General features: G+C 51.5%; 1 protein-coding gene across 1 annotated transcript; it reads right to left on the bottom strand.

Moving 5' to 3' along the window:
• Positions 1 to 3184: 3184 nt before the first annotated feature.
• On the bottom strand, positions 3185 to 25934 carry LOC102931368 (arginyl aminopeptidase). Its single transcript, XM_037884930.2, has 11 exons — positions 25515 to 25934; positions 21593 to 21733; positions 18141 to 18292; positions 15403 to 15519; positions 15008 to 15243; positions 13200 to 13313; positions 11648 to 11760; positions 7580 to 7688; positions 5798 to 6022; positions 4486 to 4628; positions 3185 to 3549 (listed from the first exon to the last, which is right to left on the bottom strand). The coding sequence occupies exons 1-11, from the start codon at positions 25905 to 25907 to the stop codon at positions 3385 to 3387; spliced, it is 1908 nt and encodes a 635-aa protein (XP_037740858.1). The 5' UTR covers positions 25908 to 25934; the 3' UTR covers positions 3185 to 3384.
• Positions 25935 to 26667: the final 733 nt, after the last annotated feature.

Raw genomic sequence — 26667 nt, forward strand, 5'->3', positions numbered from 1 at the left:
CGGGTGGGTGTGTGGGTGGGGGAGATGGGAACAGGGAATGGGGATGGGGAAATTGGAATCATGTTTTGCTAAAGGGGGAAATGGGAACAGGGAATGGGGGTAAGGAAATTGGAATAATGTTTTGCTAAGGGCAGGAATGGGAACAGGGACACAGGTAAGGCTCTCTCGTGTCAGAGCTGGGAAGGGGGACACTAAGGAAGGAAACTGGAATCATGCTTGCTGGAAGTTCACCCCAATAAACATTGAATTGTTTGCACCTTTGGACTTCGGGTATTGTTGCTCTTTATTCAGGGAAGGACCAGGGAAGGAAGTGGGTGAAGGAATAAGCCCCCTAACAATTAATAGCACTGGACTATGTTACAGTTGGGCAAACTGAGGCTAAGAGAGGCAGTGACTTGCCCAGCACGTCCACTGCAGAGCCAAGAAGAAGAACCCAGGTGTCCTAACTCCGACTCCAGTGCCCCATGCTGCTGCTGCTGAGGGCTGGGGACTAGGAAATCAATGCCAGGGCCGCCAGACACCTCCGTTTCCTTTAATAAACCAGCCATCATAACTAACCACCCAGCCCAACCACTCCAGCTCCCCCCAGCCCATAGCACTGAAGACCCCAGAGTCAGAAGGGGGCAGAGGGGGATTTATGGCAGCTTCTTAGGGGTTCCCCCGGCCAGTTTTTCTACTGCCTTGCTGGTCACAAGATGCAACGCGCAGGGCTTTTCACGTTGTGCACTCGGCTGCACGTGCAGTGATCTTAACCATCGGCTGTGCCGTTGCGGCTGGGAGCCCGTCGCAGCCTGGCTGGCACCCAGGTCCCACTCTGCATAGGGACAGCATGCCAGCTGCAGAAGCCATGTGGCACCTCCCAGCACCAGGGACTGGCCAGGAAGCAGGACAGACCCATCACAAAGCTCCCCAGCAGGGAGGGCATGGTAAGGAGCGAGGAGGGGAAGGCAGGGGCTCCTGGGAGGGATGGTAGGGGGCTCCCTCAAGGGCTGAGGCTCCTGGGAGGGGGTGGGTATAGGCACACATGGCAAGGGGTCAGGCTAAGGGTGGGGGGAGAGAGAGGAAGGTCAGGCTGGGGCAGGGGGGCACAGCCAGTAGCTGGTTTCTCTGTGCCTCAGAGGTAGCAACTCTATTGCCCCTGGGAACAGTTAGTGAAGCCTGGGGCCGTGCCAGGCCACGGCTCTCTGCCGCTGTCCTCTCCCTCCACGCAGGCCTCATGCCTGTGAGAGAAGACACTAATAAAAGATCCAGCTGGAGGCTTAGCCCCACCCCAGGGAGAGCCACTGCCCACATCTGCTCAGCGCCCGGAGAGCGGGCACTCGCAGGTGGGCTGGGCCCATGGCTGAGCAGCCCTGGACACATCATGCTAGTCCATGGGCACCACCTGCTGGCCACAAGAGAGCACAGCAATAACCTATGCGGCTGTGCACACGGGCATGGCAAGCTGGCTATGCCAGGCCCTGCCGGCACCAGGCTCGCTCGGGCATGCTAGCAGGGCATGGAGCACAGGGCATTGTGCTTTCACCTGCTGGGCACTGGGCGAGGGGTACCCACTCTGGTACAGACAGGCCCAAATGCCCTGAGGAGAGCAAAGATGCCGTGCACCACGGCTCACCCTGCTCAGAGCCAGGCCAGTGCTGGGCAGGCTGGCACACCCTGCTGGGGTCACAGTCCCTGAGCAGGTGCCCCAGGTGTGGGGTGCTCTCCTCCCATCCTGGGCATCACCACCGTGCAGGCTGGGCTCGGTTACTGGCCACAGCTTTGGCCCTTTTGCCTCCGGAGCCTGGTCGGCCTTCCCGGAGCCAGGCAGGGAGGGAGGTGGGAGCCGCTCCCGCACACACAGCCCAAAAGCCTTAGGGAAGAGGTGGGCGAATTCCTCAGGTGGCCTTGGAACGGCTCAGTGGAGAGAAAAGAGCTTGGTAGCCAGGCCAGTTTAATGAGCCAGGGCTGCTGAGGTCCCATCCATCCCTGCCTGATCTCCTGTCAGCTTTGCACCAGGCTCATTAACTAGCCCTAGTGCAGCGGGAACATTCCTGCTCTATGGGGAGAGGTGGGCTCGCTCGTTTGCTAGGCTGAGCTCTGGCAGCTGCACGCAGGGCACAGCCCATCTCTGCTGCACAGCCCTCCACTCTATCAGCCATGAAACCGCAAGGCAAAGAGGGAGCCTGGCTTCTCTAGGCGCGCCAGCTAGCATGCTGGGCCAGGGACCACAGTAACAGAAGTCCTGCACCCCCTCGCTGAGTGTTTGTGGGGAGGGGCTCCCTGCTGGAACTGTAGCATTGCCAGAAATCAGTGATCGTTCCTGCTAGCTGCACTAACAGTAAACGGGCAGATGGTCTGAATCCGCATCCCCTACTGCTGAGTCCTGTGTCATGCTGGAAGCTCAGCACATCCCCAGCATTTCCCCCGCCTGAAATTGCCCTGACCCTTCTCCTCAGCTGCATTTAAACCAGAGCGCACCAGCTGCCCTTGGGCCCAGCAGCCTAGGGCTTCTTCCCCTGACGCAAGCGCCTCGAACCTCAGAGCCCAATCACCAGCTCCAATAAAAAGAGCAACTCTGATGGGCTTTGCTGGCCTCTGGCAAACGCAGCTGCCCAGGGCAGGGAGGGAACAGCCACTGTCTGCAAGGAGACAGCAGAGCCCCCCAGAGAAATAACTCTGCCTCCTTCTTGTGAGGACAGGGTGGGAGCAAAGTGTCCAGCTTCAGCAGATGTGCTGCCACTTCTCAAACAGGGGGCCTAAGGCCTGGGGCTGTTCAGACCCCCCGTGTGGGAGCTTGTCCCCAACCAGATCGCAGGCCTGCCTTTCCTGGGCGAAGGCTGGGCAGTGGAAGGGTATGGAGGGGATTAGCCCCATCAGTGAGTGGGAGAGGAGGGGACCCTGGGCCAGAGCCCAGTCAGGAGCCGTGTGCTGGAAGGGTGCAGCAGGGCTGGGGGCAATGAGGAAGATGGGACCCAATCTGGTGGGCGAGGAGTCAGAGGGGGGCCCCCCCCCTTGTGCAGGATGCACCACCATTTATTGCCCCCAGAACTGAAAGAAAACAGCCAGGTTTCAAGGGGTGAATCCCCTCCCCTGCCATCAGCCAGCACATGGGCTCTTAGCAGGACTCGAGGAAGGGGGGGGGGGGGGTGCTTTTAACTTGGACCCTGAGTCCCTCAAGAAGCCTCCACCGAGCACCACCAGGGAGAATACAAATGACGAAGCGTTTAATAAAACCCCGTGTGTGCCAGCGAGCGAGGGTGCCCCGGGGGTTCGCACCAGCCGGGGGATGGAGCCTCAGGCAGGCCCGGAAGCATGGCTCCAATGGGGAGAGGCCCCCTGGGTCACTGGGGCAGATGCAGCAGAGCTGAGGCCCTGGTGCCTGCCTCTCTCTGGGATGAGCCGCTAGGTCCCCACTGGCTCCGAAGCCAGGATCTTCTTGACGTAGTTCCGGACATTGACGTGCAGCTTAGAGGCCGTGGCTGAGAAAGTCTCCACGGCCAGCGCTCGGGCGGACTCGGAGCCGCTCCACATGGCCCGGTAGAGGGGGAGGGTGTATTTCTGCTTCCCCTGCAAGGCACAAATCGCAAAGGCCACAAGGAGGTTAGGATCTAAAAGATATGACTGGACCCACGAATTACAGGGCTCTGCACAGGGGCTACTGTCACTAAGGCTGGAGAAGAGTTTCCCACAGAAACTCTGTGTTAACACACCCACACCTCCCTGAGACAGTCCCCCTTCCAGTGGGGATCGCTCGCGCTTGGCCTCAGCCAAAGACGCTGCACGCAGAGAACGTTAGCCAAATCCAGGTATCGAACGCCAAGAAAGCGTGCACGTGGGTGTGCAAACACACATGGGTGTGCTTGTGCAGCATCAACTTTCCCCCATTTCACAGAAACTAACTCACCCACTTCTAAAAATGGGTAACGGAGAAAATGGCAGGATTACAAGAGCAAGTGAGCTGGACGGTCCTTGTGCAGGACCAGCGCCTTTGCATGGCTTGCCAACAGGTTAGAAGAGCGAGAGCAGATAGAGAGGGCAGCACCTGTTTGCACAAGAACCTGCAGCCCCCCCTCCTCAGGCAGTTCCTAAACTGCATGAAATTCTCTGACCCTCTCACCCCTTCCCACACTTAAAAAAACCTGGTTGCACGTAAGCACTGGAGTCAGGAAGATGCAGTTCCAGTGGCCCTTGTCCATTGTCTACTGCTGCTCCCTCTTCTTCGATGCGCTCTCTAAGAGATGCCTAATTTTTTGGCTGAATGGAGGCCGGCAACAGGCATGTGCCAAGCTTTAAGCACGTGCTTAAATCCCGCTGACAGCAAAGGGATTTAGGGACGTGCTTGTGGCCTTAAATGTATGCCGAAAAACCAAAGAGAGCGTGCAACAGGGCTCCGGCCGGAGCACGGCGTTCCCTGCCACGCTGCACACAGCGCCACAGCGGGGCCTGGCCTTCGGCTGACGCGCTCCCAGCCCCGTGGAGCTGGCAACGGCCTTACCCACAAACCTGGCTGTGGAGGAACTCCTTGACTTTGCCAAACTCGGGCTCGTGGTTGTTCTTGAGGACGATCTGGCACCAGCGGAGGCGCAGCTCGGCGTTCTGCGCTCTGGAGATCTTCGGGTACGTCTCGCTCAGCTTCGCCACGGTCCCTGGGAAGCGAGGAGCAGGCGCGTCAGCCCAGCCGGGCTCAGACACGGAAACGAGCAGCCTTGGCACGCACTTGGGTAGGGTCAGCGAGAACAAGCTGAAAATGCCGCGGGCTGCAACTTAGCAAAGCTGCGTATACGTGGCCCAGGCACCCTGTGCCTTCAAGGAGATGGCGGCCGTTTAACAGACCACGCGCCCCCGGCACAGAGGCAGGGCATGCCACTAATGAGTCATCGGACAGCTTTCCTCCACACTCCACCCCAGAGACGTCGTTCTCGAGCACCTTGCAGCCAGCGGGCCCCGTGGAATCATCGCTCAGCCAAAGCAAAGGCACTCAGCAGGCTACCTCAGGTGTCTAGACTCAGCACCCGGGGTGGGGGAAAGATTCACAAGCAAAGCCAGCCAGGAGGCCATGACTGCACCCACTTTACGCCAGCCAGAGGGACCAGACCTCTAGAGAGACGGAGACGTTACCCAAAGGGCTCCAGCACATGGGGAGCTTTTTGGTTACAGAGGAGCAGGCGGCCGTACCGCTGAGATCACCGCTGCGCTCTGCGGCATGTTACAACTCCCTGCCGCTAGAATACTGGGCAGAACGGCTGCAGAGCACATCACACGAGGCTGCTCTAGGAAAAAGGGTTAAGACTTGGGCAGCTACTGGGGGAAACACTATGGAACTCGCCACCCTCGACATCAGCCCTCCCAGCTGGACTGGGAAAGGGACCAGTGCACGGCAGTGAACGCAGGGTGCTTGCTTGGGCATGAAGTTCTGCTATCCTGACTCGCCATCAGCCATTTCTCTCTTTGATCCTAGGCAGGCGACGAGGCCTCAATACACACCCCTGCTCTTCCCTCCCTACTCGGTTATTGGAGAGATGGAGGCTTCTCCCCAAAAGCAAAAATGAAAGCCCAGCCACTGAACTCCCAGTCAGCTGAATGGACCCTTCGTGCATGCATCCCTGGATAGAGTGAGGTTGGAGGTATGTTGCCTGGCACACGTCTCCCCACCTATCTGGTTGTACCGGAAGTCGCTGGTGAGCATCCAGCTTGGGCTAGTAACCAGCATGCCTCTACACCATGGTAGGGTTTCCATTAAGGCTTCACTGCTTTACAAAGCCCATCGGTTTGTACCCAACTCACGCCCTGCCCAGAGGAGGTTACTGGTCCTTACCGTCTGGCAAAGGGGATTTCTGCAAGATCTTATCAAGGAAGAAGACAAGTTGGTAGGTTTTCCAGGCGGAGATGTCCACAGCTTTGATTGCCTCCATGTTCAAACTGCTGGCTGCCCAGAGCTCTGCCAGCCCCTCTGCTGGCTTCATGAGCGTCTCTCCCGGGGAAAGGTCAGGCAGGTAAGGGGGCCAGCCGGGCGTGTTCAGCCATCGATCAAACTCAAAGCCTGCAGCGGAGAAGGAGAGAGAAGAAGTTGGGTTGCGTTCTCTGGACATCACTGGAGCCACCTCCCAGAATAAGCATGCTCAGAGCAGGCAGGACCGGCAATGGAGCCAGATTCTGCTGCATGCCAGTGCACCCAGGAGGTTGCACAGAGCAATAGCAAACAGGAGAAGCTGAGAATGGAGAGACTGGTTTCTAAGCTCCATCCCTTAGCAATACTGCATCATGGGGGCTACACAGTTATTGTCTCTCATTGACTCAACTGTGCTGAGCCTACAAGTGATCGTCTTAACGGCCTGGGATCTGAGAGTCAAGCTGGGTTCTTTTCATCTAATGCATCATCCCATGTAACAGGTTCTATCCTCTGGCACCTGCACATTCCCATTGCTTTTAGGGGGATCTGCCACAGGCATTACTGAAACCTAGTTAGTTATTAGTTCTGTGGATGACATTTTATTACCCCAGTTTTGATCGGAAGGGCAGGGAGCATGTGGACTTAGCCCTGGAATCAGCCCTCTGTGGGGAAAGCTGAGGCAGTGCATTAGCATATGGCAAACAAATGGAAGAGCACACAGCAGTTAGCAAAGAAACAGAGTAACAGACTGACCAGTACGGCCAGAGAAGCAGGGCTCAACTTTAAGGAGAGGGAAAAGTAATAACGGTCCTGTCCTTAGCTCTGCCCACAACCCAACAATGGGCATCCGAGTTAACATCCCATTGAGATGAAGGGGCAGTTTGCATGTCGGTTTGATTGTTTCAGGCTCTCTGCACACTCAGGCAGGCATTTCTGCTTTGGCTACACACCACTTCCATTTTTAAGGTTTTCTTTGGCACCATGGGTTTGTAGCCAGCTATGCTGCTAAAGATATATGGGCATACGCTAAATAAGGTATAGGTGTGGATTTAAGGCACTAATGCAAAAGCCTACATGTTTCAAGCCTGTAAAGACAATAGCTTAGCCAAACAAAGTAGGGCCCATGGCCTAAAGATGGGACATAAGTAACCCAAAATGACCCTATATCACAAGATAGAGTGGTGTTATAAATACGTGCTGCTGACAGGTAACCACAAGATGCCAGTTTATACCAGCCTTAAATTATCTAAGTTAGGAACATCCGCAGATGTCCAATCACAAGAGTGCCATGGTAACTAACTGCTGTACATGCTAATAAGCTTGAGGCAAAAGTCCCAGTAACCTCTGGGTGAAGGGCACCCCAACGTTAGTAGGGTGAGGGAATACAGATAAGGAAAAAGGGCTGAAATCCATAGCCAGAGATACAGCTACAGGTGCTAGATAAGAAACTAACTTTTTTAAAAAAAAAAAAGAAAAGAAAAGAAAAGCGGAGACTCTGGAGAAGGTGGGGGCAGCCTCAAGCAGTGCTGGGTCACTGACCCGGACCAATTCTAGCCCTGGAGAAGGGACAAGCTGCAGTTGCTGGTTACTACCGAGTCCTGTATGAAGGTTTCTCTCTGGTTTTGGGGAGTCCCTGGCACGTGGAACAAGGAGGCAGAGGCTCCTGAGTGCTTGGAAGGAGATCTGAGACTCGACAGCAATACTGACCTGGAATGGTGGCCACGCCTTTCTTCTTCAGCTCCGGGAAGTACTCCAAAAAGAACTCCAGGGCCTCGTCGGCCATGATGCTCTGGAACTTGAACTGGTTCACGTAGGCCTGCGGGGGCAGGGTGCTCATACTTATGCTCCACACAGGCAGGACCAGCACAGACCCACAGGGCTTATGTCAAACTACTTTAAACAATTCTGCTTCCACTTCCAGTTGTTAACTGGATCCCCAGCCTCTCTCCCGCTCACGTTTAGCCAATTCCTGCCCATTCTGACGGCCCTGGTGCGAGCAGGCATGAGGGAAGCTCCGTGACAGTGTTCTCCGATTCCCATATCCCAACCTTGGTCAATTCTTTTTGTTTGGTGGGGTGAAGCTCACCAGCAGCCCCCTGTGCTGGAAGCAATGGGGCCGCTGTTTGGCATGGAGGCCTGCTCCCCATGACCACATGCACATGTGTTGTTAACTACAGCTGAAAGACACCCAGCTGGGGATGCGGCGCCCCTCAGCTCCCAGCACGGGAGGGTTGTGGGTGGCAAAGCTAGTTCTAGATTCTCTGTCTCCAGAGCTACAGAAGCCAGAGTGGCCAGCAACTCAGCCAGCTCTTGCTCCCAGGCTGCAGACGGATGCTGCCTGGCAGAGTGCAGTAAGGCACATCCATTAACAATTGTCATCTTGTTCCCCCTCCTCTTCCTTCCAGCGTTCTCATCCCCCTGCCCATCCAGTCTTTTCTCAAGTACCTGCCCCCTCCTCCCGCCCCTCCCCCCCCCGTGCTTGCCCACTGACTCCCATTCTGTTCTGTCCCCTTTGCTCCCTCCTGTATCCCATTCTCTTGCTGAGTTCTTCCCCTCCTCTCTAAATCCTGTTCACCATCCCTAGAGTGCTTCCCAGACATCTTCTCACCAGGGCCCTAAGCCCCATGTGTGGGGTTGGCCTTTTATCCACATTGTACGGGGGGGAAACAAGACATGACACAGGAGCTGGAATTAGAATACAGCCGCCCTATACTCTCTGCCCTGCACTGCCCCATACTTAGCCCAGAAGAACATGCTTCCCCATGCCCTGAATGGACTTTGAGACCAGTAGTAAAGGACTCTATAGTATTCATCACCATACAATTTTGACAGGTTTCCACACACCCCTTTCTGCTTTATGTCCCACCTTCCGGTCTCATTGTTGGGCGTGTTCACATTTGCCATGGTGCCGTTTTGAATTTTTTTTTATGTTATTGTTTTTATGGGGAGCATTAGGACTGCTTGGGTGTGAGTTTCAGAATGGCATTTTCCTGAACCAACTTTGCACACAACTTTCATGAAGGTCTTTCTACCATTTTTCAAGACAAACTATGACGAAGTGGGACTGTTCTTAATGTTTCCTCTGAATAGTGTGGGGGTGCCTCAGTTTCCCCTAGGCAGTTCTTAAGTATCTAGGTGGTGGGATAAGAGTATATGATCATTGCAGAGCCCTAGAGGGCAGGTGTGTGCAGGGGACACAGAGAATGGCCGACACCCTGTTTCCTGGCAACTGATGGCCTGGGCCCTTCCCCCCTGCAAGGTGAGAGCTAAAGGGTCGGAGAACAAAGGAATCAGGTGACCTCCTGGCCCGGGAAAGGGACAAAGCCCAGAGGAGGAGGGGCTGGAGGGAGTTTCAGTTTGGGGCTGGCTGGGGACGAGGAGTGAAGTGCAGACGTGGTTGTCTGGCTCACTGCCCCGCAAAATGGACCCAGCTGAGGGGTCCTGTTCTCTGCACCTACAAGCTCTGTTTTAGACCATGTTCCTGTCGTCTAATAAACCTCTGTTTTACTGGCTGGCTGAGAGTCATGTCTGACTGCAAAGTTGGGGTGCAGGACCCTCTGGCTTCCCCAGGACCCCGCCTGAGTGGACTCACTGTGGGAAGCGCACGGAGGGGCAGAGGATGCTGAATGCTCCGAGGTCAGACCCAGGAAGGTGGAAGTTGTGTGAGCTGTGTGTCCTGAAGACAGGCTGCTCACAGAAAGGAGACTTCCCCAGAGTCCTGACTGGCTTCGCAGGGAGCATTTCCACAGCATCGTCCGGGGACTCCGTGACACAAACGTTAAAGGCTTTATGTAAAAAGAGGTAACTTAATCCTGGTACAAAACTAAACAAAGAAGGATATCTGCTAAATTTACATACATTTTGTAAATAAAGACTTATACATGCATGCTCCTTTTGACTGGTGTTTAAAAAGTTTACGTACTAAAATTTTACTTGGTTTTACAGCATTTAGATTTTTAAATAAGTTAAAGGAAAAGGAGGTAGCAGAGAAATAGCATTTTTAGCTCTGCTAAAAGTATTATCGCCTGCTTTCTATAAGCTAGTTTTTCATTTGTCAGCCTGTGGTTTATACAAAGCGAGTAAATCTAAAACTCTCTTTACAGTTTATAAATAATAAGTTTTTAGAGCAGTTTTCCATTAGGCAAAACTTTCAAAAAAAACCACCTTTTTTTTTTTAAAAAGGTTTGTGTATTGCTACAAAAACCTGAGTTATGTACAGCACGTGTCTTTTCTTTTATTTGCTTCAAGAGATACATTTTTGAAACAGACAAATGGTCAACAGCTATGCCTCTTGGCACATTATGATTGGTTCAGGAAAATGCAATTCTATGACCTGTCTAAAGAATAGCTTCTGATTGGCACAGCCAAGAGGTGTGGCTTGTTCAAGGCCGACTGTCCTGGAATTACTGGCATTGCAGGCTTCTCTCTGCCACTGGGTCAGTGACACAGGCTCTCTCTCTGCAGCTTCTCACTCTTTCTGTAACCAGCTGAAAGGTTTTTGCTTTTCTTCGCTGTTCTACAACCTCTCTCACTTTGTGTCTTATTTCCCCCCCCCGCACCCAATTTCTCTAAAACCACGTTCTATGACTAATATTTAACATGTCTTACAATTATTTTTCCTCTAAAAAAATCTGGCATTCAGACTATTTCAAAATAACCTAAATGCATACAAATGTTTTTCTCCTAAAAGGCCTGTTAACATATTTGTCTTAACACTGTATTCCTATTTACTAAACTTTATGCAAAAGGGCCTTAATGTGTGTAAAGCCTATTTTGTTCTGAAGAGACTTCTCTTTTTTCCCCTCCAGCCTTACAACTTTTTAAATGGCTCTAAATGTGAAACACACACACACACGCAATCCTAATACTCCCCTAAAATGTTTTTAAAAAACTGAAATGGCTGCCACAGCAAAAGTGTACAAGTGTCCAAAAATGACACAGGACACAAAGCAGAGAGCCTGGAAACCTGTCAAAATCCTAAGGTGACAGATGCTATAGAGCCCTTTACTACTGAGGCCAGAGGCTGCACTGACTGCTCAGGAGAGGTGCTGACTCAGTTGCCCAGTGGCACTAGTCCCATTACCGGCTGGCCTGTGCTGCACAAGGCCCGGGTTTTCATTCTCTGAATATTAAGAGCCGCCAGCTGAAGCTCTCATTCAGTTTTCCAGATAGATTCCAGGCTAGGGTGTGTTTCTGGAGGGATAAGAGCATTTAACACAGGGAAAAGTCCTGGACTGGAGACCCTCCTGCTCCAGACTGCTTAGCTGTAAGCACCCACAACTTCAAACGGTACTAAAGGAATTTTCTTCAAGCGTGGCTTGCTTTGTACATCTCCTCAAGTTCTAATCAACCCACACTTAAGTGCTGCTTACTGTATAAGCTAGTACAATGTGGAAGGTATTAAGAGACTCCGTAAGTCAAGGCATTAAAACCTAAACTGGCCTTCAGTCTTAACTAAGTTTCCTCACTTCAAGCGCTTGGGTTCTCAAACTGAACATTGCTAGGTTTGCAGGCTGCAATTCTGATCTCTTCAGGGCTTTGGGTACCCCAGGAGAATCCCAGCCAGAGGCAGAAGGGACAGCTTTGTTCTTGGGGATGGTGGCATTATTTGCAAGCTCAGAAAGTACCAAGAACCTCCGATGCTGTCACGTATGTACCAACAGGCAGGGAAGAAACCTTGCCAGCAAACATGCTAGAAGGAGTGAATTTCCCTGCCTCCAGGACCTCTGCACACAGAGCTCCCCAGTCAGAAACCAGCGAACCCACACCCCTTACCTGCAAGAAAGCATCAAACTTGCTCTGGTCTCCCACAAGGTGTGCCAGGTAGGATACGAAACAGTAGCCCTTCTCATAGGGGGTCTCATTGTATGTGTCATCAGGGTCAACGCCTAGTGGGTCAAACACATGACAAGGGCCTGAGCTTTACGAAAGAAGCCACCGTTTAAAATAAACGGTTTCTTCAACTTCCTTAGATTCCCATTCTTCAACACCAGAAGCTGCCCCCACCTCAACATGACGGCCAAAAGGGCAGTGGCCTATGGCCCCTCCACCCAGCACCACCCTGGCTCAGATCCAAACCACCCTGTGTAATTCATGGAGACATACAGGGAATGCTATGCACAGTGGACTTTTCCCGCAGCTCATCCACTGCCTCTCACCCAGCCACATTCCTCCTATAGACCATCCACCTTCTCTGCTCTAGGGATGCAATCCAAGAGGACACAGCAATTTACTCAGTCACATGTGATTATGGAGAAAGCTGAGGATGCAGCCAGACTGCTATTATAAACGTGCTCTTCAGGCCCTGGCCAGAAACCTCTTCTTGGCCTGGAGACTGGCAGGTCACTCTCAAGCCAGCTGAGATTTTTTTTCTTTTTTTTTTTGGGGGGGGGGGGGAGGGGGGAGGGGAGGGGAGGGACAGGATAAAGTTTGAAGAAAATTGATCACACTGGTTCTGAGCATGGAAGAAAAATTTACCCTGGTTTCAAATTTTAACAAGAGCATCTTGTTTGTTTATCTGGAACTCTGAAGTGGCTGAGCTCCAAAACCTCAGGCTTTATGGACATTCATTTAAGTTTTCATGATGCTTTAACTTCGTGAGAACTAGCACATCGGCTTGCAAAGGGAAGGTAAAAATATTGAGGTTGTTTCGCTAACTGCATGTTCTTCTATCAACAGCTGCCTGTCATGAAACACTCCATCATTTAGTACTACGAATGTCAGGGCTACTCAAAGCTTCTCTCTAAAACAAGAGTAAAGGCACAGCATACAAACCTGGGTGCTTAACCCATGTTTAAGACACCTGTGTAAGAGTGGCCTGATTTTCAGAATCACTGAGCGCCCACAGCTGTGACGGACGTCAATGGGAGCTGAGGGTTTTCAGGGCCTTCAGAAAACCCAGAGCCCTTCTTGCGGTGCCTAAACTGAGGCATCCACTGTGTAAGTTCTGGTCCCTCTCTAGCCTGTTCCTTTAAACTTGCCTTAGTATATAAAGTAACCACTTATGCTTGGGACTTTAATCACACCTACGGTACTCTAAAAATAACACTGTTTACTAATAAGCAGCCTTCCTGTTAAACGGTAACAAGATTGGACTACACTGATGCACGTCTGATAGCTGCACTGTACGCAATCCATATGCAGCTTTACGGTCTATTCTCAACATACCCTAATTATTGCAATCTTCAAGCATGATTACTGTAGATGCAGTTTTATTCCAGGCCGTTACTGGGTTAAACGCACTGGCAATAAGACGATCGCTGACGGCCCCAGAGACTCGTACCCCCCCGCAGGTACTCTGCAGCGAGTTATTGGAAATAGCACAGACCTGGCTCGATTTTCACTCTGAGCTTGTTTAGAGGGTGATCTTCTCCCGTGTTGTCCATATGCTGGCGTAGCAGAGCCCTTCCCGTGGCTGCTTCAAGGCAGGTGTAAGCAGCACCTGATGAGAAGACGACAGGGACTTGGCATTGAGACACTGCACTTTCCCATCAGAGCTGGGGAGGAAGGCAAACTGCCCTTTAAGGTTCCTTTGGGGCCGCCCCTACTTCAAAGGCCAGTAAGAGGGCAAGGCTGTCACTGCTCCTGGAGCAGAAGCATAGCTAATTCAGAGAGAGAGACTAGAGGAAGAAGAAATCAATGCAGGGAGGGGGTGTACCATAGCTTTTCAGGACAAAACTTATGGGCTGCCCGCTACGACTGCCCGCCCGGGTCAAAAGCAACCTTACAAACTAGAGGAGTTCTGCCTGCCAGCCTTGTGCTTTGGAGTGAAGACCCAGGAGCAAGTCCTTCTCAGAGACTCTCTTGAGCCCTGGCCTTCCCAAGACTCAGCCACGAGGCCAGCCTCCACCTGTTTGAAAACTACCTTTAAAAGTCACTGAACTGCACCAAAATGCTGACCTGTAGAATCTTCAGACATGTGTTTTACTGATGGCAAAGACAGAGTAAACCGAGCAGAAAGAATTTCCTTATGCTGCAAATGAAGCATTCTGAAACAAACGTTTGGAAAAGCAAGTGTGTCCCCATCACGCGTTAAGTTTACAGCTGCCACCTGACGGAATTATGGAAACATCTCAAGTTAGAAAGTCTAATCTCTCACAATGTGACCAGGAAAAAGTGTGTTTGTGCAAAAGTGGTTTAGGTCTTTTTGATGCATAAATAAAAATATCACCTAGCTCTTAAGTCGCGTTTTCATCAGTCGATCTCAGGGTAGGAAAAAACAAAGGAGGGCCTCATTTTTCAAGCTCTTTTTACTCATTTTTCTACCTCAGAAATACTGGGAACCTGAAGTCTCTGGTCTGACCTAATTTTGGTGGGGGACTTGTTGGGGGTCTTGCCTCACAGAGTGCACAGCTGAAAGGAGTTGAATCTTTATTAGACAGAATCAGACTTTAAGGCCAGAAGGGACCATCCGACCTCCTGCACATTGCAGGCCATGGAACCTCACCCAGTCGCTCCTGTAACAGACCCCTAATCTCTGGCTGAGTTACCCAACTCCTCAAATTGTAGTTTAAAAACTTCAAGTTACAGAGAACCCACCACTGACACTAGTTTAAACCTGCAAGTGCCCTATGCTGCAGAGGACAGTGAAAACCCCCCAGGGTCTCTGCCAATCTGACCCAGGGGAAAATTCCTTCCTGACCCCAAATGTGGCAATCTTTTCTCCTGCCGATTTCCATAGCATCTGAGTTAAACAGGTGTTAACTAAAGACTCAAGAATCTGAATAAAAGTCACACCCCATCTCGGCCAGGTTTTACTTCCTTCATGTCTGGCTATCTCACACCACGCTTCAGCAGCCCACAGCAGACAAGACTGGAATTTCTAATCTATAAAAAGGCAGAAAAAGCCTCTTTAAAAAAAGGCAAAACAGACAGTCCAACCCCTTTCCTCGCCCAGTCACCCAACACGATCCAATCGCGTCTCAGACATTTTAGGAGCTAGTGCAGCTCCCCAGACGCTGCCAGAAAACGTGTCAAGCTGCAGAACGTACTTCCCAGCCCTCTGACCTGTGCGGCTGGACCCGGATATCAGCACTGAGCACCAGCAATATCAATGGGCCTCTAGCCAGGGCCCAGCTCTGCCTACAGAGGTTGGATGGCAGGACTGGGTCCTTGCAGCAGACGCCAGGCCCTCACCATAGACGATGGTGGAGATCCTCCTCTGCGCGTACATGGTGAAGCCCTCGTTCAGCCAGAACTCGCCCCAATTGGCGTTGGTGACCAGATTGCCAAACCAGCTGTGGGAGATCTCGTGGATGATGACGTCCACCAGAGAGCGGTCTCCAGCCAGCAGGCAGGGGGTCACGAAGGTGATGCAGGGGTTCTCCATCCCGCCGAAGGGGAAAGAGGGCGGCATGAAGAGAACGTCATATCTGGGAAAGGCAGGCAGAGCGGTCAGTATGGAACTGCCTCTCCCCACCCGCCTGGGGACTCTCCCTCCCCAGCCTTAACATGTGAAGACCGAGCGAGGCACCTGAAGGAACCAAAGCTGTCCAGAGCACCCCAGAGACTTCCATCCAGGTGAGCCGTACCTGTCCCAAACATATGGTCCAAAGAGCTTCTCCCCAACTGCCAGGAACTCTTCGATCACGCCATCGTACTCCTTCTTGGCTGCCTCAATCAGACAGGGCTCAGCCCACACGTGACTCCTAAGGAGAGCGAAGAAACAGTCCTGACTGCAACAAACACAGGGCAGACTGAGCCTTGTTCTTATGAAGTGTGATGCGCGGTGCCTTAGTTAGGAGAGCCGGTATGGTTGTAACCTGTGTGGAAGGCTGGCACCCCAAACCCAGCCTTGGAACCGGCTCAGGCCCACTCCTCCTCCTCCTCCTCCTCACCCCCCAGCCCCCGATGTCTGCACACTTCTGCCTGCTCAGTTCCATCCCTGCTGCTGCCAGGGACCCTTTTCTGCAGGGAGATCTCCAGCTCGGCAAACAGACTCCACACAACATGCTGCCAAATACAAAGAGGAAAGGAAAAACCTAACATGAGGAAACACATTCCCTCCAAGCTGCCCGCAATCCCCCGACCCGAAGCACATGGCTTCTGGATGGAAGCAGGACATTCAAGTTGACCAGGCTCCTGGGTCTGAAGCTTGCAGGCTTCATGCTGTTATGGGAGATGGTTATTAGAATTCATATGGCTTCCTGCAGGCTCCATATTGGCCACAGGTCTTTAGCTACTTAGGATAGACGTGATGCATGGTAGGGAGAGGATGGGGAAGAAAAAGAAAAAAAAAAATCAAAGCTATGTTTTAAAGACATTTCACATGCTGTCAAGTTCCTCAAAGCCCCAGGGGACTCAATCCCCCAATAACCAGAACAGCTCTGTCCTCATCTCCCTGCCCACTACCTCCTCCAGGTCATTAATAGATGTAACAATCCCCACCTGGAGAACTTGCCCCATTCCAAGGCCTTGTCCTTGCCCACAAGTTGTCCAGCTTTCTCTACACTGATCTAGTTACGTCAGTACAATCTCCCCTCGTGTGGGTAGTCATACCAATGTTAAGTGTTTATCCTGGGGTAGCTTATTCCTGGACGGGAAGGGAAATAAGCTGTATCAGTAAAATCATGCCCTAACTGACAGAGTTATACCATCACAAAATCTCAGCTGCCACACCCTCTGGTCATTTGTTTTCCCAGCCTAACAAAGGACCTTTTGGAAAATGCAAGCAAGTTATTTTGATCTACTCTGTCACTGACTCACAGGGCTTCGATGGGGGACAGTGGCATGGCTGCTGGTTTGACTTATCCCAGTGCATTGTTCAAATCTGTTTATGCTCCTTTGCCTGGGAACCCAGTTTAGACTCACCAGCCTAGCCACCAGCATCGCCAGCAGCTTTGGAGTTTTTTTAAAAGGAGGATCCCCCCTCCCCCCATTAGCATGGCTCTTTTCTCAGTGAGTAGCCAATCTGGGGATTCGTAGCAGAGCTTTGTCAAAGCTTAAGCTAGCTCGGTACTTTCTTTCCTTCAGAAGCCTTAGATGACACGCTCGGACTCCGGTGATTTTCAGCAGTTTGCTTTCTAACTTCCTCACATGTGAAGGATACCTTTCCAAATTTCATTTGAAAAATGCCTGACTAGGCATGACCCCATCACTTCCTACACAATGATGCACAGAGTCATCATCTTCTCCAGTATGCAGTCCTGAACAGCCCTCTCCTCTGCACGCCTGTGTGGGCTAGTGGCTACTATCTCCGCATGCAGGAGGGGAATCTGGAGGATGGAGAGTGGCCATTTGCTACAACAAAAGTGAAGAGTGTATAGAACTGGGAACAGTTAATGGACTTCAAACCAAAGAATAAAGGTCTGGCCATAAACAAGGCTAATGAGACATTTACTGCATGTGTTGTTAATTTAATCTTTAGTCCTTAACAAGGATCAAGCAAGGTTTGAGGTCACACTCAATGATCTTTTCTGGCCCTAAAAGATCCATGAACCTATGAATTAAAGCAGCTGGAAAAAAAAGGGGGACTTATTCCCCATAAGCAAGAGCGGCCAGACTCCCGTGTGCCCAGGACCCAACAGTAAGTATGTTTTAAGAGCCCTCTGCATATGTGACTTTGGGGAACACATTCAAAGCAAGGTACAGAGCTGGACCACAGGGCTCAGGAGTGCAATTCCGCAGCACCACTTTGAAGCTGCATTCCCTTCTGCCCTTAAAGAGGGGGGAAGGGGGGGAGGGGGAAAAACAAAACAAAAAAAACTTGCCCAGGACAAGGAATGAGATGTGATCCATAACCAGATAATCTGGGGCGTATTGAAAGCCACCGATGCACTACTCAGACAGGAGGGGTATAATTTGCTACTGTCATTTGATTTTAGGGGTTATGGTCTCCTGCTGAGCATGAGAATTGATAACCCACTAACGACTGGCAGAGCTGCAACCAAGTTTTAGATGATTGGGTTGGTTCTGACCCAGATTTATAGTAACAAATAACCCACGGTTAATTCTAGTCCCACGCAAGACCCCCTCAACTTACGACTGGCTGGCAGGACAGAGCGCGGACATGCTGCAAGACAAATAGTGTGGAAAAGGCAGCTATCAGGGGAACACCATAGCACATGGGAGCCTAGAATGACAAGTTTTACCCAATTTTCACATGAAGAGTTGAGCTGGGGGGGAAGAGCTCCCCTCAAACAAGGGGATGGATAGTAGATATGCTCGTTAGGGAGCAAACCCTTCAGAACTAAGCTACAACCAAGGCCACAGGCTTTGTTATAACTGAACGCACAATCTTCCTCCTGTGAATAAGAGGGGAGCCCCTTACCGAGGTCCGACTTCAGCAGAAACTATGTCGCCAACAGCCAAGGCGATCAGATAGGACGGGATTGGCTGGGACATCTTGAAGGTGAACGTGTTGTCCTTCTCCTGCTTCTCCCAGGTTGTGGCGCTCATCACAGCTGTGAAGCCTTCAGGGACCTAGCAATGGAGACACCTGTAAACAGCCTCCATCAGGAGAGGGGGGGGGTCACACTGCACACGTTAGGGGTGGATTTGAGCTATCCTGACTGCTCTGTGACCATGATGAGCATTCCCAAAGTCAAGCTCCAGCTAACAATGCTCTTACCACCTGGATCTCAAACCCCACTACCCCTTTCGAGGCAGGGGAAAGCATTGTAAGAACATAAGAATGGCCATACTGGGTCAGACCAAAGGTCCATCCAGCCCAGTATCCTGGTGTGTCCTAAACGCAGTATTGCAGGCTGAGGAGTTAACCTCTATCTTGATATATTAGCAATGCTGGCTGAGTTATTGGAAACAATCACTTTGCATCCCTAGTTACTCTCACACGTTTAACCAAAGTCTGTGATTCTTGGGTTTTTGTTAGTGAAAGATGGTAGCTGAGAGGTTACTGAATCACACTCGGAGGATAAAGGTACGGACAATACGGCATTACCATTGCCGAGTACAACAAAAGAAAGCCAGCTCCAGGTCGGGCAAAGAGGAGGAAAGTATCAGGTTTTCAGCCGCGAAGGGATGTGTGTTTGTTACAAAAAACAACTCCAAAGCTGAAACAAAAAATAGCCTTGAAGATTGCACAAGTTTTTATGGCTGTTGTATTCCCTTTTCTGTTACTAAGCATCCAACTTTTCCAGCAAACTAGGGAAGGCCAGGCTACAAAGCACCCAGCAGGTGACCTGTTAGACACAGTTACTGATGCTGGCTTGAAGGTGGAAGCACATAACGAATTACATGGAGAAGCAGTTACATTAATACACGCTGGAGGGAGTAATGTGCACAGTGATCCAGTGATAGCTAACTGGATGCAGATAGGGAAAGCTGGTTATGTATCAGCAGTTCACACTGGAAACAATGAGAAAGCTGGAAAGCACTGTGCTACACTGGCCAGAGAAGCCAAGGCATTTACAAGTGAACTGTACGGTGGTGATGTTAAGAGCTGCCTGACAATGAGAAAAAGATGCAAAGTAAGAGAAGTGATCTGGAAAAAGATGACACCTTGGTTACGTTTGGATGTTAGGACATTTGTAAATCTGCAACATGTGTCAGAGCATGTGGTTTAAGGTCTTGTTGAAGTGGATTTAGCCAAAGTACTTTCGTAATCACCATCAGCCTGGTTAAAAGAATGCCAAGGATCTGTAAAACCCCAAATCCCTGCGGACATACAATGGAACAGTCAACCAACAAAGATAGAACCATGTTAAAAATCAGTCACATCTCAGGATTGCAAGTGATCTTGATGCAGAACTCGAAGACTGAGTCGTCAGTATAATTAATCATCACGAGATTTACTGAGAAGCAAAGAACTTGATCGGTCAGTTGAATCCAGCTGCTGTGACACTTGTCACACTGCAAAGGGACACATTAACAATTGATGCTGCATGTGAAATATGGTGGATCTACAGATAAATGAATATTTGTTTTTCTGCTTTGTGTGGTGCACAAAGATTTGAGGAGGCACTTACCCATGTACACATTGGCCAACCTCCTTCATCCAAAGAAATTGTCAGCTGAACAAAAAAGATTGCAAGGCAGTGGTTGCTCAGCAAAAATCCCAAATTTCTGCCACATTTACTTATATTTAAGTAAAAACTCCTTATCCAAAAATCAATGTTTTCAGACGCTACCAAGGAACAAGTTTCCTCTAACACAGTGGGGAAAAAAAAAAAAAAAAATCTAAAGAATGCCGATATCCCATTTGAATTCGTAGAACTGGTGGGGCAATTGCATCAGTGTCCAGCAAGTTAAACAAGCACAGAACAAATTTTTTCCAGCTTTGGATACATCCATTCAAAACGGAGGAATAGGCTCGGTCGACCCACTGCATTAAAGTTGGTCTTCTGCAGCAGACTGCTGCGTGGCCAAATGGACCAGGACTGGTCATCAGCAATTCTGCATGCTTCTGATTGCTTAATGTTTCAAGCCAACTCTGCATTATTGTTGTTCTTATGTAATTTAATATTTTTGACTATTGTCTGCATAACAGTGAAAACTGAAATATGAGTCATGACATGCATAACTTCACTGAGAAAATACCAAACCAAAATATACAGAGCCATTCCAACATTCGGTATTATAATTACATGTACAACCCTGAATTAATCTCCAAACCTACTGCCCGATGGAACCAGAATTTGAATATACAAATTAAAACTAAGTATGATGGTGTGCATTTATGAAACAGCTTTTAAAATAAAAAGTTCTTCCCAGGTTAGTAAAAAACATTTTACTGGGTAAAAGCCACCTCTGGTAAATATCATACCATCCCTGCCCCTCTAACACACTCCAGTCTGGCTCCTCCCTGGACACAGGACACTGCCCTGGTATTCCAATACTTCTGCAAGATCGGCCCTGGGTACCGGAGAGAACCATCTTTCTCACAACAATCATGACCACCCATAACAGCTATGCCCCACGAACGCCGCATAGGCTTCAGCACTCTGAATTCACTTTCCCCTCAATAACACACAAGAGCAAAGCTCAAAGTCCCCAGTAAACCAATCAAGCTACTTCTCTATGTGCTGGGAGGAAGCCAGCTTGCTGTTTCTATTTTTTAAGTATTTGGAAGGCGCTTGTCCTATCTCGAAGGGCCAACAAGAGATTTGTTAACGCTGCTTTAATTGCACTTGCCAATAAATACTGTGGATCGAGTACCTCTGTCTAAAAGATTCAGCACCCTCACCTCTTTAAGATGTAAGAGCTTGCAATATGCTGATTCCAAACCCACTCCCTGCCAGAGCTGCTTTAGCAAAACCAAGGAAGACCAGACTTGACATGCTGGTTATTTCTAAACTTAAGAGTCAAAACACTGCCTCCGCCCCAGAAAAGACCAAAAAGGAGCCCTTTCAGGCCTTCCTTATTCATCATTTAAAAAGCGAGACTCAAAGCACAATAGCTTTATTCAAGTGCCCTTTGCAGGTCACTTTTAAGGAGGGATCTGAAGGTAACTGTGTTATGCTTGGCAAACAAGGAGCAGGAGCAGCATGACATGAGAGAGTCCATATGGAGGACTCTGACCAATGAACTCTGCATGAGGATCAGGGCCTTCCGGCTGTCCTGAATCTCAGACATGGGTGACAAATGTTCACAGCACTTCCCAATGTTCTGTTTTAATAAGGTTAGCGGTCCGGAGAGACCGCGTACGAAGATTTCTCCTTCCAAGGCCTAGAAATGGATGCCCTCTTGATAAATGAATTTTCTACCCTAAATAGAAGTTTGAACAAATGATCCAATTTGCACTCTTATGCCTTTTCTGCTTACCTTTATAGTGGCTGAATATGTACTTTTAACTGATGGGGTGTCAAAGCCAGGGAAAAAACTTCTGTTGAGGACAGCCTGGCCTTGAGTGTACATATAAGGCTTCTGCTTCCCTGCTGTCTGCTCTGGAGTGAGCCAACAAACCTGATGAGAGACAAGAGACAGCTTCCTGTGAGGGATGGGAGACTTCACCTGGATTTTTACAGAATAGGTGCTTTTTATTGCTGGAGTGTGAAAGCCGGGGGAAAAGGACCTGTTGAGCACAGGAAAGCCAGAGGTATAAAGGAACGGCCTCTCCTTCTGGGCTGTTTGGAAAGAGTCCAGCCAGGACACCTGGAGCAGTAAGCAGAACAAGGAGAGGGAAAGTCAGTAAAAAAATCAAACAAGACAGTCAGATTCAAGTTAGACTCACGCAAAACTTCAAGGCTTGACTAAGTCTGTGAGCTGCCCTGGGATCCTAACAAATCTTAATCAGCATCACTGACGCAAAAGCAACGTGCTGCATTCAGGTGGAGAAATGCACATACAACTGGACGTGGCAAACCAGGATCCGCCCCCTTGGCCTATTCCAGGAGCAGTTTGTAGATCGGCTGGTTTGATAACCACAAAGTGAAGTAACTACGCTGGAACAGAGTGTTTGTGCAAGGAATTCTACCAGCATCACTACAGCCATACAATCATACTCTATTTCCCTGTGTAGCCAAACCCCACGAAGCAGTTTAAAGGCAGCTGTAAATTGACCAAGCTCTCCCCCGGATGTACAGCCCACACCCAGGCCTTGTCGCCACTAGAAAGAGTTTAGCAGCACAAACATACATGTATAGCCACACTGGCAAACTCCCCTAGTTGGGAGACACCTCATAGTTCTTTTGTTGGTTTAGCTTCTCTCAGTTCCCCAAATGAAACCAGCTATACCAGCAAAAGGACTTCTGCACATCAGTGATTTTCCCAGGGAGGAGCTAGGCCTGATCTACACTAGAAAGTTTTACCGGCAGGAGTGTGCAAAAATATCATCCCCTCCCAAATGACAGCTCTACCGGCAAAAGCCCTAAGGTAGGCGCAAGTTACATTACATTACATTACAAAGAATCCTTTTTCCAGTATACTTATTTTGTTTGGGGAATAGACATAAGGTACATCTCCCCTAGGGCAGGTAGCCAGCTTGCTATACCAGCAAACCCTGTCTAGTGCAGACAAGGCCTAAGTACCACTCAGGTGCACGAAAAGCTTTAAAAAAGAAAACAAGAACTAAGCTTAGTAAGGGGTATTATTCTAGGCTGATTTCTGATTTCATTTACTCTTGTGTAAACCTAGAATAACTCTACTGAAGTCAGTGAGGTTCCTCTAAATTTAGGCTGGTGTGATCAGGAGCCTGCTTCAATGAGTCTGAAATCCCCCGTTGAATCCAGATGGGCAGAAATTAGACAATTGAAGGAAAAAATCTAAAAAATTTGGCTAAGAGTCCTAAGAAACCAGTTGCTTCTCTGAACTCTGATTTAATTGGGGATTGGTCCTGCTTTGAGCAGGGGGTTGGACTAGATAACTTCCTGAGGTCCCTTCCAACCCTGATATTCTATGAACTCTGGCCACTACGGCAGTTGTGCAACATTTGCAAACCCTCTTGCTTTTGACCAAGCTGGAAACAGGCAGTTAGCCTTGGGCTCACATGCACTGCCATAGCATTGCCACTTCCTGCCCAAAACCAGGAAGTCAAAGAGACACAAAAAAGCAAATAAATCAACAGTGACTGCTGGCCCTCCAAGCATAAACACAGGTCTGGATCCGCTCCTCTCTCGTTCCAGCTGGGCTGCCCGTTCCTAGCCGTGAAGTTTTTATGCTCAGCATTTATAATTCAGAATTGCTACAGCTCATCCATTTGTATTAGCTCTTCTCTCATGAAGAGCTTGAAGGCCTTCATTTAACTGCTGAAAGGAGCCAGGGGGCCGGGCGGGGCTGGGATAAATAAGCTAGCAAAATAACCCGAGTACTGTTCTTTGCAGGGACAGAGACACCTTCACTTTAACTCATGGCAAATGCAATATTCTGGCACTTTTCCTATTTTCTAACAGGCAAATCATAGCACCACATTTCTCTGAGCAGACTCGGCCTTTTGGAGGCAGAGAACACACCCCCTCCCTTCCTGCCGCAGGATTGGGTGGGGTTTGGAAAAGCGGGTATGAGATTGCCACAGAGAAATGAAACTCGCTAGACAAGGCTGGAACCAGAAAGCGTGTCAGTGATCCCAGACCGCCAATGCACAGAAAGAAACAAGACCCTTCAGATGGGACCCGTTTGGGCCTGGTCCCAGGAGGAATCAGAAGCTCAAGACAAACCAAAACTTACGTTTTTGCTGAGGGTTACTATCAATTAGTGCTTCCTAGCAGGGGATCAAGTTCATGGGCTGGAACTCATCCACACTCCATTCTTTGAGAACCTGCCACTGCCTAGATTTACCAAAAGGAGGTGATTAGCTGTAATCAGGGTTAGCATCACTGGAGCCCGAGCTGGGGACCTGAGAAGAGCACAAGGAGATAGGAAAGGGTAATTTCCTCCTCCCCTGCTTTGCTTTCTCTGATCTCTAGCTTCAACCTCGGATAATGCAGAACTTCCACTCTCCTGCCTGGCCATGCTCCTGCAAACTCACTACACTGCAGCTAAATATGTCCAAGGAGGCTACATTGGAGAAAGGGCGCACCTCCCCCCTTACACACAATTCCTTCTCTCCTGCACAGAGATCTCCCACCTACCCGCCACTTGACATCATCTCGCAGTCACCCTGACCTTTCAGCCATGTGTTTGCAAGTCACACCTATAAATATGGCTACCTTCAGGCCACCATCACTTCCTTTTCTCACTGTTGCTCCCTGCTTTCCAGATCTCTATCCTCCAATGACCCCATATTCCCCTGGTTGATTTAGGAGCTGGGTTAAATTACACTGTAGACTTGCTCCAGATCCCCCCTCTACTCCTCTTTCAACCTAGACTGGTCACCGCCTCACACTCCAGTGCAAACTGCATGCCAAACACTGCCACCCTGCCTGGGACGTGTTTTGCACCCACTTTGCACTGCTGTAAACAGGGACGCTCGGTGCAGGGAGCTTTGAATTCAGCCCTTGGTATCTACATCCTCTCTGCTCTGCTGCGGGCCGGCTGCTGGCAGTGCAGGAGCTATCCCCTGTGAAGCGCCTGCCACTTGCAAGCCGCAAACCAGGAGCTGATGGGGGTGGGTAACCAGTAGCCTCAAACGCAGAGAGAATGTTTCAGACAAAAAGGGTGGACAGCACATTAGGGACTGGGGAGACTCATTGATTGGAGATCTTGCCCCAGGGAGGAAAGGCAGGGCAGAGAGGGAGATGGGGAGGCAGCATGTGATGCAGAGGAATTAGGATGGAGGGGCCCAGAGTCAGGGTGCAGGGCAGCAAGTGGATTAGAGGATAGGGAGCACGGGAAGCAAGGGAACTAAGGGAGCAGGAAGACCCAGAGAGGCAGCAAGGGACCAGGGTGCAGAGGCAGCAGGAAGACTGGGGGATCAGGAGCCTAGGGGAACAGCAAAGGGTCACGGTGGAGGTCAGCAAGGGACCCTGGGGCAGGGGGCAGCCCGGGGGCAGGGGGCAGCCCAGGAACTCGGGGGGAGGGGCAGCGACCCCGGGGCCCAGCAAAGGGGCACGGTGCAGCCCGGGGACTCGGGGGGTGGGGGGGGGCAGCGACCCCGGGGCCCAGCAAGGGAGTAGGGGGCAGCCTGGGGACTCGGGGCGGGGGAGCTACCCCGGGACCCAGCAAGGGGGCAGCCCGGGGACTCGGGGCGGGGGAGCTACCCCGGGACCCAGCAAGGGGGCAGCCCGGGGACTCGGGGGGGGGGCAGCCCGGGGCCAGGGACCCCAGGGCCAACGAGGGGGCAGGGAGCAGCCCCCCGCAGCCCGCTCACCCCCGGCCCCTCGCCCGTGCGGTAGGCGATGTCCAGCGCCAGGCACTCCCCGGCGCGCAGCGGCTCGGGCAGGAAGACGCGCAGCGCCGAGCCGTAGCGGGCGAAGGGGCGGCTCTCGAAGCGCAGCGGCCGCGGCTCCCCGCCCGGCGCCGCCAGCCCCACGCCGCGCACGGCCAGGCTGGGGTGCGAGTCCAGGCTCAGCTCGGCCGCGCCCTCCCGCAGGCAGCGCAGCTCCAGCCGGGCCGAGCCCTCCAGCCGCCCGGGGCCCGGCGGCCCGAAGGCCACGCGCAGCGCCAGGTGCAGGTGCCGCAGCTCGAAGCTCTCGGCGCTGCAGGCGGAGGCCACGTCCCGCACCCGCCGCGCCGCCGCCGCACCCGCACCCGCCGCCGCCATCGCTGCTGGGCGGCCCGGGGAGGGGCGGGACCGCGGGGCGGGAGCGTAAAAATGGCTACGAAGAGGGGGGAGGGTTCGGGCCCTGGGGCGCGGTGGGGGAGGATAAGGGAGGACAGTATGGGTGGAGCAGGGGATGGGGATGGGGCCGGGATAGGGCACTGGGGAGCAGTGGGCGGAAGTTGGGGCTATGGGGTGGGGAGAGGGGGAACAGTGGGTGGGGACTGGGGGCGTGGTGGGGGAGGATAAGGGAGGACAGTATGGGTGGAGCAGGGGATGGGGATGGGGCAAGGATAGGGCACTGGGGAGCAGTGGGCGGAAGTTGGGGCTATGGGGTGGGGATAGGGGGAACAGTGGGTGGGGACTGGGGGCGTGGTGGGGGAGGATAAGGGAGGACAGTATGGGTGGAGCAGGGGACGGGGCAGGGATAGGGCACTGGGGAGCAGTGGGCGGGGATTGGGCGGAAGTTGGGGCTATGGGGTGGGGAGAGGGGGAACAGTGGGTGGGGACTGGGGGCGCGGTGGGGGAGGATAAGGGAGGACAGTATGGGTGGAGCAGGGGATGGGGATGGGGCCGGGATAGGGCACTGGGGAGCAGTGGGCGGAAGTTGGGGCTATGGGGTGGGGAGAGGGGGAACAGTGGGTGGGGACTGGGGGCGTGGTGGGGAGGATAAGGGAGGACAGTATGGGTGGAGCAGGGGATGGGGATGGGGCAAGGATAGGGCACTGGGGAGCAGTGGGCGGAAGTTGGGGCTATGGGGTGG

The sequence above is a fragment of the Chelonia mydas genome, chromosome 21 (genome assembly GCF_015237465.2).
Source record: "Chelonia mydas isolate rCheMyd1 chromosome 21, rCheMyd1.pri.v2, whole genome shotgun sequence".
NCBI lineage: Eukaryota > Metazoa > Chordata > Testudines > Cheloniidae > Chelonia > Chelonia mydas.

What these genes read in the sequence shown, in the direction of transcription:
- LOC102931368 (XM_037884930.2), bottom strand. Translation starts at nt 25,907, where the DNA reads ATGGCGGCGGCGGGTGCGGGTGCGGCGGCGGCGCGGCGGGTGCGGGAC. An exon ending in CATATTCAGCCACTATAAAG is followed by an intron (nt 18,293 to 21,592) that starts GTAAGCAGAAAA and finishes CTCCATTGCTAG; the next exon opens with GTCCCTGAAGGCTTCACAGC. An exon ending in AGTTTGATGCTTTCTTGCAG is followed by an intron (nt 7,689 to 11,647) that starts GTAAGGGGTGTG and finishes CTGCCCCCGCAG; the next exon opens with GCCTACGTGAACCAGTTCAA.